At 45.5% G+C, this 13,363-nt stretch overlaps 1 protein-coding gene across 1 annotated transcript; it reads left to right on the forward strand.

The window, feature by feature from the left end:
• The first annotated feature begins 2,536 nt into the window (after nt 1-2,536).
• On the forward strand, nt 2,537-9,795 carry LOC112264209 (purine nucleoside phosphorylase-like). Its single transcript, XM_042321287.1, has 6 exons — nt 2,537-2,680; nt 5,992-6,161; nt 6,913-7,016; nt 7,413-7,588; nt 8,081-8,271; nt 9,447-9,795. Exons 1-6 carry the CDS (start codon nt 2,658-2,660, stop codon nt 9,641-9,643), a joined length of 861 nt encoding a protein of 286 aa, XP_042177221.1. The 5' UTR covers nt 2,537-2,657; the 3' UTR covers nt 9,644-9,795.
• Nucleotides 9,796-13,363: the final 3,568 nt, after the last annotated feature.

A 13,363-nucleotide genomic window follows, 5' to 3' on the forward strand; every position in this document is an offset into this window, starting at 1 on the left:
AAGGCAGTCATCCGAAAAACCGAGGCTACTGAGTCTGCCGATAAGAATATGGTGATTGACAGAGTCGAACGCCTTGGCGAGGTCGATGAAGACGACTGCACAGTACTGTCTTTTATCGATGGCGGTTATGATATCGTTTAGTACCTTGAGCGTGGCTGAGGTGCACCCGTGACCAGCTCGGAAACCCGATTGCACAGCGGAGAAGGTACGGTGGGATTTGAGATGGTCAGTGACCTGTTTGTTGACTTGGCTTTCGAAGACCTTAGATAGGCAGGGCAGGATGGATATAGGTCTGTAACAGTTTGGGTCCAGGGTGTCTCCCCCTTTGAAGAGGGGGATGACTGCGGCAGCTTTCCAATCCTTGGAAATCTCAGACGATATGAAAGAGAGGTTGAACAGGCTGGTAATAGGGGTTGCGACAATGGCGGCGGATAGTTTCAGAAATAGAGGGTCCAGATTGTCAAGCCCAGCTGATTTGTACGGGTCCAGGTTTTGCAGCTCTTTCAGAACATCTGCGCTCTGGATTTGGGTAAAGGAGAACCTGGAGAGGCTTGGGCGAGTAGCTGCGGGGGGGGCGGAGCTGTTGGCTGAGGTTGGAGTAGCCAGGCGGAAGGCATGGCCAGCTGTTGAGAAATGCTTGTTGAAGTTTTCGATAATCATGGATTTATCGGTGGTGACCGTGTTACCTAGCCTCAGTGCAGTGGGCAGCTGGGAGGAGGTGCTCTTGTTCTCCATGGACTTCACAGTGTCCCAGAACTTTTTGGAGTTGGAGCTACAGGATGCAAACTTCTGCCTGAAGAAGCTGGCCTTAGCTTTCCTGACTGACTGCGTGTATTGGTTCCTGACTTCCCTGAACAGTTGCATATCGCGGGGACTATTCGATGCTATTGCAGTCCGCCACAGGATATTTTTGTGCTGGTCGAGGGCAGTCAGGTCTGGAGTGAACCAAGGGCTGTATCTGTTCTTAGTTCTGCATTTTTTGAACGGAGCATGCTTATCTAAAATGGTGAGGAAGTTACTTTTAAAGAATGACCAGGCATCCTCAACTGACGGGATGAGGTCAATGTCCTTCCAGGATACCCGGGCCAGGTCGATTAGAAAGGCCTGCTCACAGAAGTGTTTTAGGGAGCGTTTGACAGTGATGAGGGGTGGTCGTTTGACTGCGGCTCCGTAGCGGATACAGGCAATGAGGCAGTGATCGCTGAGATCCTGGTTGAAGACAGCAGAGGTGTATTTGGAGGGCCAGTTGGTCAGGATGACGTCTATGAGGGTGCCCTTGTTTACAGATTTAAGGTTGTACCTGGTGGGTTCCTTGATGATTTGTGTGAGATTGAGGGCATCTAGCTTAGATTGTAGGACTGCCGAGGTGTTAAGCATATCCCAGTTTAGGTCACCTAACAGAACAAACTCTGAAGCTAGATGGGGGGCGATCAATTCACAAATGGTGTCCAGGGCACAGCTGGGAGCTGAGGGGGGTCGGTAGCAGGCGGCAACAGTGAGAGACTTATTTCTGGAGAGTGTAATTTTCAAAATTAGTAGTTCGAACTGTTTGGGTATGGACCTGGAAAGTATGACATTACTTTGCAGGCTCTCTCTGCAGTAGACTGCAACTCCTCCCCTTTGGCAGTTCTATCTTGGCGGAAAATGTTATAGTTGGTTATGGAAATCTCAGAATTGTTGGTGGCCTTCCTGAGCCAGGATTCAGACACGGCAAGGACATCAGGGTTAGCAGAGTGTGCTAAAGCAGTGAGTAAAACAAACTTAGGGAGGAGGCTTCTGATGTTGACATGCATGAAACCAAGGCTTTTTCGATCACAGAAGTCAACAAATGAGGGTGCCTGGGGACATGCAGGGCCTGGGTTTACCTCCACATCACCCGCGGAACAGAGGAGGAGTAGAATGAGGGTGCAGCTAAAGGCTATCAAAACTGGTCGCCTAGAGCGTTGGGGACAGAGAATAAAAGGAGCAGATTTCTGGGCATGGTAGAATATATTCAGGGCATAATGCGCAGACAGGGGTATGGTGGGGTGCGGGTACAGCGGAGGTAAGCCCAGGCACTGGGTGATGATGAGAGAGGTTGTATCTCTGGACATGCTGGTTTTAATGGGTGAGGTCACCGCATGTGTGGGAGGTGGGACAAAGGAGGTATCAGGGGTATGAAGAGTGGAACTAGGGGCTCCATTGTAAACTAAAACAATGATAACTAACCTGAACAACAGGCTATAAGTAGTATCCTCTTGAGTGAAGTCGTATTTTCCTGCATTCTAAGAGCAGTGTATGAACCATATATATATTTTATTTTTTATTTAACCAGGTAGGCTAGTTGAGAACAAGTTGTCATTTGCAACTGTGACCTGGCCAAGATAAAAGCAAAGCAGTTCGACACACATATTATATATATATATATCCTTATTTTATTTCTATTTTTTTTTTGTGGCCTCTTGGGCCCCCCACAGGCCTGGGCCAAGGGGCTTCAGCCCCGGTAAACCCTTGCATTAAGCCGGACCTGGCCCTCAAACCAGTCCACGTGCTGCACTATTGTCAATCCACCCCGTGAGCTAGTCTGTCCACCTCCATCTTTCAAGCGGAAAGCTATATCACTTCGCGTCGAGACAGCGAGAGAAATAAATCTAACAATTTCCTCAACTGCCGCCGACATGTCATCCACCAGCGAGAGCAGGTACGATAAATAAACGACTACATGATATTAGGCTGGGTCAGAAGGAATAAACCTTAATCTATCACCTCATAAACATGTTTCGCCTATTCGAATTAACCATTAACTCGGGCACAACCAGACCATTGCCATAGCAACGGCGATCATTCCTGGTAGAGAATTTGAGATGTCAGTGAGAAAGCGCAAGAGTTATGTGGCAGCAGTAGCTCTCGTTTCTGATAACGCCCCCGGTCAAAGTGACAGGAAGATAGCCAAAACGTCCTTCCCATATTATACAAGGTGGATGGAAGGAAATAGACTACAGATAGCCAGTTTGAATTCGATGAGAGCTTGCCTATATTGCACACAATAAAACCACGCTGCAGCCAAAACACTGCAGGCTATGCAGGCACAATATTAGGCTATAAACCTATTATCTTAGAAAAAGGGTTTCAAACGTGTTCTTCGGGGGACCCAATAGGTAGTTGTGTAAAGTACTTAAGTAAAAATACTTAAATGTACTTCTTAAAATGGTCCAATTCACACACTTATCAAGAGAACACCCTGATCATCCCAACTGCTTCTGATCTGGCAGACTCATTAAACACAAATGTTTCGTTTGTGAATGATGTCTGAGTGTTAGAGTGTACCCCTGGCTATCCATAAATTCAAAACAAACAAGAAAAGTATGCCATCGGGTTTGCTTAATATAAGGAATGTGAAATTATTTATACTTTTTAGATTTTTATTTTTATATGTTTTAATTAAATTTACTTTTGACACTTAAGTATATATAAAACCAAATACATGTAGACTTTCACTCAAGTAGTATTTTACTGGGTCATTTTCTATTAAGGTATATTTACTTTTACTCAAGTATGACAACTGGGTACTTTTTCCACCACTGTCCCTTGCCGGTTCCAAGTAAAACCCTTTTGGTTCCAGGTAGAACCATTTTGGGTTCCATGAAGAACCCTCTGAAGAAAGGGTTGGAAGCCGAAACAGTTCTACTTGGAACCCTTACCTACCCTAACCTAACCATAATCCTTAATAGTGTGCAATCCTTTTGTAAATACCTTATAAATAGTTGAATATGGATCGTATTAAAGTGTAACTGTCTATTTAGCATACAAACTACAGAGGCTGCTCACCCTACAAAAAACAATGCTAAAACATGCAGAATTCCGCTGCATAATTTCAAGATGCCAACTTGAAAACTCATCAGTCACTGGAGTTGTTTTCCTGCACAGCTACAGGAGGGACTAGGCTAGGGAGAGGTTAGAATTCAGAGTACATGCCTCTCTAGGCTGCTCCTGAGAGGAAATACTGGATATCAGGGCTTTTCATTGTAGCCTACATTAGGCTAGGCCTGTTTGGTATTCAAATGCTCTGAACGAGGCTGCTGTGCTGTGGTCGGTCCTTCTTCTGTATTCATAGCACAAGGGACAGGGACTTTGCCAGAGCGACCGTCAGGACTTTCGACAGCTCTGTGTAGGAGGGAAGGCATGGGGCGATCTTGGGCAATCTAGTTTCCCCTGTTGCGCACTCTGTGCTCATTGTTTGTTTTCTAGTTTCTTAGTACTTTTCTGGTTTCTCAGACATGAGCAGTCGTGCAAGTTGAGCCTGTGGATGCCCCATGTGGCAGGTGATTTTTTTTTACTGATAACTAGATGCAAAGAATTCCAGTAGTCTGGTCTTTCTGGTTCAACACACATGTGAGTGGTGATGTGTGTGAGTGTATGCATGTTTGTGTGTGTGCATCCCCTGTGTGTAGTGGAAAATAGCTATTTTACATTTTCGGCAAGTCATCATAATCTTTGGGCAACAAAAATATATTACTGACTTGCCCAATGGGCAAATGTCTTTGAGGCCTGAATGTCAATTCCTGCATTCTATAGGATGAACTATACTAGGATATACTACTTGCTTCTTTTGCTTGTTTAGTTCGCCTTAACCTAGTAGGCCATTGTTCCCTTTCCTATAGCCCTTCCTCTAGCTACCTTTTCTTGCAACCTCTCACTCATTACTGCCTTTAAGAGCTCTATACACCGAGAGAGAGGGAGAGCATTAACCACACTGACCCATTACAGCATTTAAGAGCTCTATACACTGAGAGAGAGGTAGAGCATTAACCACACTGACCCATTACTGCCTTTAAGAGCTCTGTACACGGAGAGAGAGGGAGAGCATTAACCACACTGACTCATTACTGCCTTTAAGAGCTCTATACACGGAGAGAGAGGGAGAGCATTAACCACACTGACTCATTACTGCCTTTAAGAGCTCTATACACCGAGAGAGAGAGGGAGAGCATTATTAACCACACTGACCCATTACTGCCTTTAAGAGCTCTGTACACGGAGAGAGAGGGAGAGCATTAACCACACTGACTCATTACTGCCTTTAAGAGCTCTATACACCGAGAGAGAGAGGGAGAGCATTATTAACCACACTGACCCATTACTGCCTTTAAGAGCTCTATACACTGAGAGAGAGGGAGAGCATTAACAACACTGATTGCTCTCTTCAATGGCTTCTCATGTCAGAGAACTCTAGTCAACTCCATCCCCACAGACCATCTCTCTCTCTCTCTCTCTCTCTCTCTGTCTGTCTGTCTGTCTGTCTGTCTGTCTGTCTGTCTGTCTGTCTGTCTGTCTGTCTGTCTGTCTGTCTGTCTGTCTGTCTGTCTGTCTGTCTGTCTGTCTGTCTGTCTGTCTGTCTGTCTGTCTGTCTGTCTGTCTGTCTGTCTGTCTGTCTGTCTGTCTGTCTGCCTCTATCTCTCTCTCTCTCTCTCTCTCTCTCTGTCCTTGCCTTCAGGACAGAGTGAGAGATGTCTACTCACCCAGTAAATTGAATTGATCGAATTTGATGAATTTCTCAAGCCATTCCACCCCCCATGACCAAGGCTATCACAAGCGCGTTTATCCCTGCTGGCTGACGGGGCCAGAGGGATGGGGGTTTATTTACGCATTCTAACCCTCCGATCAGGCTTCAGGGCCCACTTGTTGGAAGTGCATGTGTGTGTATGCACACACACTCATACATCACCACCCACGCGTGTGTTGAGTTTCGCATTTTGATGTGTGTGTAAGGGACGGCTTGCTTGCTGTGCTCCAGTGGATTTGCTTATGGAGGCCTCTCAGACTGTGATTCATCACCATCCTTCCAAGTTACCCTACCCAGGGCCTGAGCTAAACGCTCCACTGCAGGAGTGGGTCAAAACTGCATTTACACCCCCCAAATCCTTCCCTTTGCCCCTAACCCTTCATTGTTGTCCCTTTCTTTCTTCTCCCTCTCGCTCTCTCTTTTTCTCACTATCTCTCTCCACTTCGCAGGTACACCTATGAGCAGTACAAGGAGACAGCTGATTGGCTACTGGAGCGTACGCAGCACATGCCCAAGGTGGCCATCATCTGTGGTTCTGGACTGGGAGGGCTGGCAGACTTACTGGAGAATAGTGTAGCCTTCCCTTATAAAGACATCCCTCACTTCCCTCAGAGCACAGGTACAGTACACACACACAACCTTGAGGACTTCTTATCTCTGACACTGAGCTTAACATCTTCTTCACCTCACATGACTACATTGCATAATAAAGTTCTAAAGCCATGTCATCAACATTGGTCCCAGGTGACATCATTAATGAGGGAACATGGTGAGTAGTTGGGGGGGGTAGCTGGGTTGTTTTCCTACTCAGACATAAGCTCTGGGGTACAGGGCTTAATCACCCCTCAGGGGGTAGGGGAACTGGCCCTGCCACTGAGACACACAGGGAGAGGCCCACCTACTAAACACACACACCAATCTCCACCATACTGCACACCAGGTAGACTGGTCTGTCAGTGCTTTGACCTGCAACTTGACCCCCTTTCCTCATCTGTCTGCCTTAATCCCATCCCATGTAGGGTAACATACCTGTGTATGTATGTGTGTTTATGTTTGCGTGCGCGTGTGTGTGTGCAACACCTCGTCGGACCCAAATCTGGCAAGGAAGTTGGTGTATTTTAGTGTGAATGTGCCAGTGCACCACAAGCTGCCAGTGGCACCTTAATTGTGGAGGACAGACTCCTAATAATGGCTGGAACGGAATTATGGAATGGTATCAAACACATCAAACACATGGTTTCCATGTTGTTGATACCATTCCATTCACTCCATTCCAGCCATTATTGTTAGCCGTCCTCCCCTCAGCAGCCTCCTGTGCCGTGCATGTATTTGTGTATCGCTCTCTTTTTTTCTCTCCCTCTTTCTATCAGTGCCAGGCCATGCTGGGAATCTGGTGTTTGGGGAGCTGCAAGGGAAGGCCTGTGTTTGTATGCAGGGCAGGTTCCATTACTATGAGGGCTACAGCATCGTCATGGTTAGACTGCCTCTTCCGCTCTGAAACACAAGGCAACACACATACAGTACATACCATGCTGTGTATGCTATGGTTCCCATAAAAAGTATTTTGAAGACAAATTGCTGTAAAATAAAGACATGCAGTAAACATAGGTCCTGCTTAGACAGTATCAGTTACATGAGCTTGTTACATAGTACTGTATTGGATTCTGCTGTGTCGCTGTCCAACATGAAGCTCCTAGACTATGACCACGGGGCTGGCAGATGACATTATAGTTGGGACAGCAGTGGGGCTGCTGAGTCCTAAGTAAAGACAGCTGATTAATGTGATGATGCTCTCTGTCACTCCAAGACATTGTAATGGTGTAGGTCCACTCTGACTGCTGAAGTACTGTATATTATGTGTGTTGTGCAGGTGACGTACCCGGTGCGTGTGTCTACTCTGCTTGGGGTGGAGACGTTGATAGTGACCAACGCTGCAGGAGGACTGAACCCTAAGTTCAATGTTGGTGACATCATGTTGATCAGAGACCACATCAATATGCCTGGCCTGGCCGGCATCAACCCTCTGAGGGGACACAACGATGACAGGTGAGACACCTAAACTATGAGACAGTCAAACAGGTCCCTTTGATCATCAGTGAGCCACCCAAACACTGAGGCCAAATGACCATAAATGACACCCTATTCTATGGGGTTCTGTCCTATGCACTTTGTACTATATTGAGAATAGAGTGTAATTTGAGATTTGTCATGTTTGAGTCTGAACTAGCAATTCAAGTGCCTCTAAGCAGTCATCACTAAGCCACTGATAATGAGATGTCGATAACCTAAATGGAGTTATGACGATAATGAGTCATTTCGCTGTGATGAGCTCTTATTCCCATCATTAGGTGCTTTGATTGTTGAAGGTATGTGTGGACTTTAAAAAAGTACACTTTAGCATGTGAGGTTTTGGGGTGTATGTTTGAGAGGGTTCAGTGTGTGTGTTAAGTCTACTGCTCTGTGTGTGTGTGTGTGTGTGTGTGTGTGTGTGTGTGTGTGTGTGTGTGTGTGTGTGTGTGTGTGTTTGGTGTGCGGTAGGTTTGGTGTGCGGTTCCCCTGCATGTCGGATGCGTATGATGCAGACCTGGGCCGTTTGGCTCAAGAGGTGGCGGAGGAGCAGGGCTGTTCCTCTTTCCTCCAACAGGGGGTGTACTGCAATGTGGGCGGCCCCGCCTTCGAGACAGTGGCAGAGAGCAAGATACTGCTGAGCCTGGGGGCAGACGCTGTGGGTGAGTACAAACACTGATTTATGGTCAGCTTTCAGATCTGTGCTAAAGGGAAACTTGTACCTTCAGGGAGCACATCAGGCCTCTGATGTGTATACTGTTCTGACTGAGGAAATGGAGAAGGCTCTCCCCAAGAGCACTCCATCTGATAGTGAGCGACCCTGCTCTACATATTTTACTGGTTTGTGACTCACTGACACCGCCCCCCGGTAGAGGGGAATAAAGCAGCCAAAGAACGAACACACAGGAACTTTATTTAAACACACTGAGGAAGATGAATATAGGGATGCATATGGGGGATGTACATGGGGATGAAAAGTGGGAGAGGTTGTGGAATGGTAGTGGATTTTGGGCATGCGCACCATCCCACAAATCCAGAGATATTATTGAGTCCAGTTGTTGATGGGCAGAGACCTGCTTAAGGGAGACTGCAAGTATTGTGTGACCTGTATAATCAAGAGGATGGGCAAATGTCCGGTCACCTACTAACCTCCCAAGAAACCAACCAGGGCACATCTCACACAGGTCAGGGAGAGTTTGAAAGGCAGGTTTATGGGGCCCCGTAGACTCTAAGGCTCCAGTTGTGGGTGATGGGGAGTGGAGTGTGAAGCTCAGGGTTGTGACCAGTCACTGGATTTTGTAATACTATCTAACCAATGACACCATCAATAAAACACAGACACACACACATGAAGAGGTGCATGCAGCTAGAAACAGTATTAGGAACAAACAAACGGATGTTAACAGAAAACGTCAGGTGCTCCTCTCTCTCTAACACACAACATCAGGTGACATCCCACTGGGCACACACAATCAACATTGTTTCCATGTAATTTCAATGAAACCAACGTGGAATAGACGTTGAATTGACGTCTGTGTCCAGTGTGATATCTATGCCAATGGGGTCAGCTTCAGGGGTCACAGTTCAATTGATCTGAACCCTGAGTGGTGTCAGTTAGAGGGTAACAGGTTGACAGGGAGGAAGCTGTACATGTTATCCTTTGACATATCTAATTTTCTAGGTCTCCCCCTCCCCCTATCTTTCCCTTCCCCTCTTTATCCCCTGTCTTTACACACCCACACCCTCCTATATCACTTTCTTTCTCTCCCTCTGTCTCCCTCTGACCTCTCCCTTTTAACTCTGTCTTGCTCCCTGTCTCTCGCTCCCTCTCACTCAGGTATGAGTACAGTGCCAGAAGTGATTGTGGCTCGTCACTGTGGTCTGCGTGTGTTTGGCCTGTCTCTCATCACCAACCGCGTGGTGTCAGAGTATGGCAGCCAGGACCGCGCTAACCATGAGGAGGTGCTGGAAATCACCCAGCGACGCACACAGGACCTGCAGAAACTCATCATCAACCTCCTGGCCCGAATATAGATACACACACTATCTGATAGTGATGTTCAATTTCTTTTTGATTTATTTCACCTTTATTTAACCAGGTAGGCTAGTTGAGAACAAGTTCTAATTTACAACTGCAACCTGGCCAAGATAAAGCAAAGCAGTTCGACACATGCAACACCACAGAGTTACACATGGAATAAACAAACATACAGTCAATAATACAGTAGAAAAAGTCTATAAACAGTGGTAGCAAATGAGGTAGGATACGGGAGGTAAGGCCATGGTGGCGAAGTAATTACAATATAGCAATTAAACACTGGAATGGTAGATGTGCAGAAGATGAATGTGCAAGTAGAGATACTGGGGTGCAAAGGAGAAAGATAAATAAATAAATACAGTATGGGGATGAGGTAGTTGGATGGGCTATTTACAGATGGGCTATGTACAGGTACAGTGATCTGTGAGCTGCTCTGACAGCTGGCGCTTAAAGCTAGTGAGGGAGATATGAGTCTCCAGCTTCAGTGATTTTTGCAGTTCATTCCAGTCATTGGCAGCAGAGAACTGGAAGGAAAGGCGGACGAAGGAGGAATTGGCTTGGGGGGTGACCAATGAAATATACTTGCTGGAGCGTGTGCTACGGGTGGGTGCTGCTATGGTGACCAGTGAGCTGAGATAAGGTGGGGCATTACCTAGCAAAGACGTATAGATGACCTGGAGCCAGTGGGTTTGGTGACGAATATTAAGCGAGGGCCAGCCAACGAGAGCATACAGGTCGCAGTGGTGGGTGGTATATGGGGCTTTGGTGACAAAACGGATGGCGCTGTGATAGACTGCTTCCAATTTGCTGAGTAGAGTGTTGGAGGCTATTTTGTAAATGACATCACCAAAGTTGAGGATCGGCAGGATGGTCAGTTTTACGAGGGTATGATTGGCAACATGAGTGAAGGATGCTTTGTTGCGAAATAGGAAGCCGATTCTAGATGTAATTTTGGATTGGAGATGCTTAATGTGAGTCTGGAAGGAGAGTTTACAGTCTAACCAGACACCTAGGTATTTGTAGTTGTCCACATATTCTAAGTCAGAACCATCCAATACTGTCAGTACAATAAAAACTAAGGACAGCTTGAATCAGAGAGATACGAGTGTATCTGATTCCACACCCTGTTTTCCAAATCAGTATTTGTGAGTTATTAATATGTGCCTGAGATTGAGAGGACTTGGAACTCAACTCCACCTTATTATTGTCCACAACTGATTATTCTTTCTTAATTAATATCTTATTTTCTTGAAAAAGCTGACACTGATATTCCATTCAGTCGAAAGTCCTTTTTGTAACTATCTTTCTAAAAATAAATGAATATATTATATTATAGTACTGTTATCTGTTATTGTACTGACAGTATTGACAGTTTTAATTTATTCATATAAAAGTTTTTATTCTATGAACATAATGCCTCTTTCTGCTGTTGTTGCCTTGCTTATAACCCTGCATCTCTTCTGAAACACTCTTGTGAAATAAAAGTCACCATTCCAATCATGTGTGTCTACCTCTATGTTCAACTGCTTTTAAGTTCATCAATCTATTAATCAAATGGTTTGGTAAGTTAAACCAGTATTGCTTCTCTGATCAGGCTACATCGAAAGAGAAGGAAGAGAGGAAGAGTGGGAATGGGGAGATGGAAAGATGCTAGAGTAAGTCTCATTGATCCAAGCAGGAGATGTTCTGGTGAAACTACAGAATACAAGAAAGGTATTGTCATCAGTAACATGGATCAATAACCAAATGGAGAGAGGGAGGGAGTTATAAGGATAGTGAGGAACTAGAGAGAAATGATGAAGGGAGAAAAGGAGAGTATTGCAGTTGCATAGAGGGGATGACAGGCAGGATCTACTGTAAGCAATATGACCTCTTGCTTTAGGATGAACTCCCTGAACACCCACCCTAAACACACACATGCCTAATGAACACACACATGCCATGCATACTCTCATCCCACGTAGCTCTACCCCAGCTATGGAGTTTAAAAAAAAATCAATTTCAAAAATGAAATTAAAATGGTCTGAAAAGCCTGTTATACACCTGCCCACCTCCTTTATGCCCCCTCCCCCATGTCCCCTATTGTGTTAAAATATGCACATCATTTTTTATTAATATCTATCACATTCTAGCCATTTCATCCTCACTCTAATTTACATTTAAATGCTAAATATGCAGGTGACATTTTTTTTTTAAAGGACGTTACCCTGATTGAAAATGTACTTTCAAATGATCCATGGGGGGTGCAGTGAGAGTGGCATGCTAAAATAATACCCTCACCTTATCAGCAGATTAAATGTAATGGCCTTTCTGATGACCGGATGGTTAAAGAAAGGGAGTAGGTCACTGTACAGGATCACTGTACAGTATGTGTGTTAGTGCATGCATACATGCGTGTGTGGGGATATTTTTGTGTTCAGGTAAACCTTGCGTGAGGATTTAATGGACATATTCACGTGAGAGCTGATCAGTGGTCCATCTACTCTAACTACTACACCCTACTCTCTCTTCCAATCTCTATCGCTCCCTCTCCCCCTCTCTCTCTCCTCTCCCCCTCTCTCTCTCCTCTCCCCTCTATCTCTCCTCTCCCCCTCTCTCTCTCCTCTCCCCAGAGAGATCAGAGCAGAGGGAAACACTCCTATATACACGGTCTGTAATTATTATTCATACAGTATAGATTTCACAACAGGGGTCCACACACACACTCTCTCTCTCGCTCTCTCTCTCTATCTCTCTTAATTTCACTCTAATCAATACACAACACTACTATGTGGAGATAAAATGCTTTTCTCTCTCCCTTTCCCCCTTGAAATCTCTCTCTCTCTCTCTCTCTCTCTCTCTCACACGAACCTTCAGGCTTTATCGAAGCTGCTGGAGCCTCAAATAGAAAGAATGGGAGAAAAGTGAGAAGAAAATAGATAAAGGAGGAGTGGGGATATCCCCCATACCACAGCCTAAAGACGCTTTATTATACTTTAGTGGCAGTACAATATAGTCGTCCTACTGGGTGATATGATTTGTGCCAGCTATGAGGTTGAATGGCCAAGGAGTCTGAGGAGAAACTTAAATCTAAACAGACCCGATAGAAGAGCGCAGGAGATGAGGCAGTGAGAGACTGATGCATTGATGGATGGGGGGATAAAATGGGAGTAAATTAGGAATGGTGAGAGAGGGGATAGTACAGTCTTTTTTCAAAGTGATACTTGATAAGTACAGTAAGATCAATGGTGAGGAATTTGGTAGAGCAGAGAGATAAATACTCGTTACCAGAGCATGTACACACACACACACACACACTCACACACACACACACACACACACACACACACACACACACACACACACACACACACACACACACACACACACACACACACACACACACACACACACACACACACACACACACACACACACACACACACACACACACACACGCACACACACACACACACTTAGTTGGATTCCCACTGTCTTCCTGAGGTGTTGACCTGTTTGATGGGACAGACTATGTGATGGAATGCTTTGATGTAATTTTTGGCTCATGATTGCCAGTATATGGGGCCTTTCTCTGTGTGATTATATTTCCATAATTCCAATCACCCGAGAGAACTGCCCGTGTTATTCTGTATGGACAGAGCCTGCATGGACAGTGCCATTGAGTCATCCCTCTGGGGGGAGTGACAGATCAGTACAGCTCCTGCAAGCTCTCACAC

This window comes from Oncorhynchus tshawytscha, linkage group LG04 (genome assembly GCF_018296145.1).
Source record: "Oncorhynchus tshawytscha isolate Ot180627B linkage group LG04, Otsh_v2.0, whole genome shotgun sequence".
NCBI classification, from domain to species: Eukaryota; Metazoa; Chordata; class Actinopteri; order Salmoniformes; family Salmonidae; genus Oncorhynchus; species Oncorhynchus tshawytscha.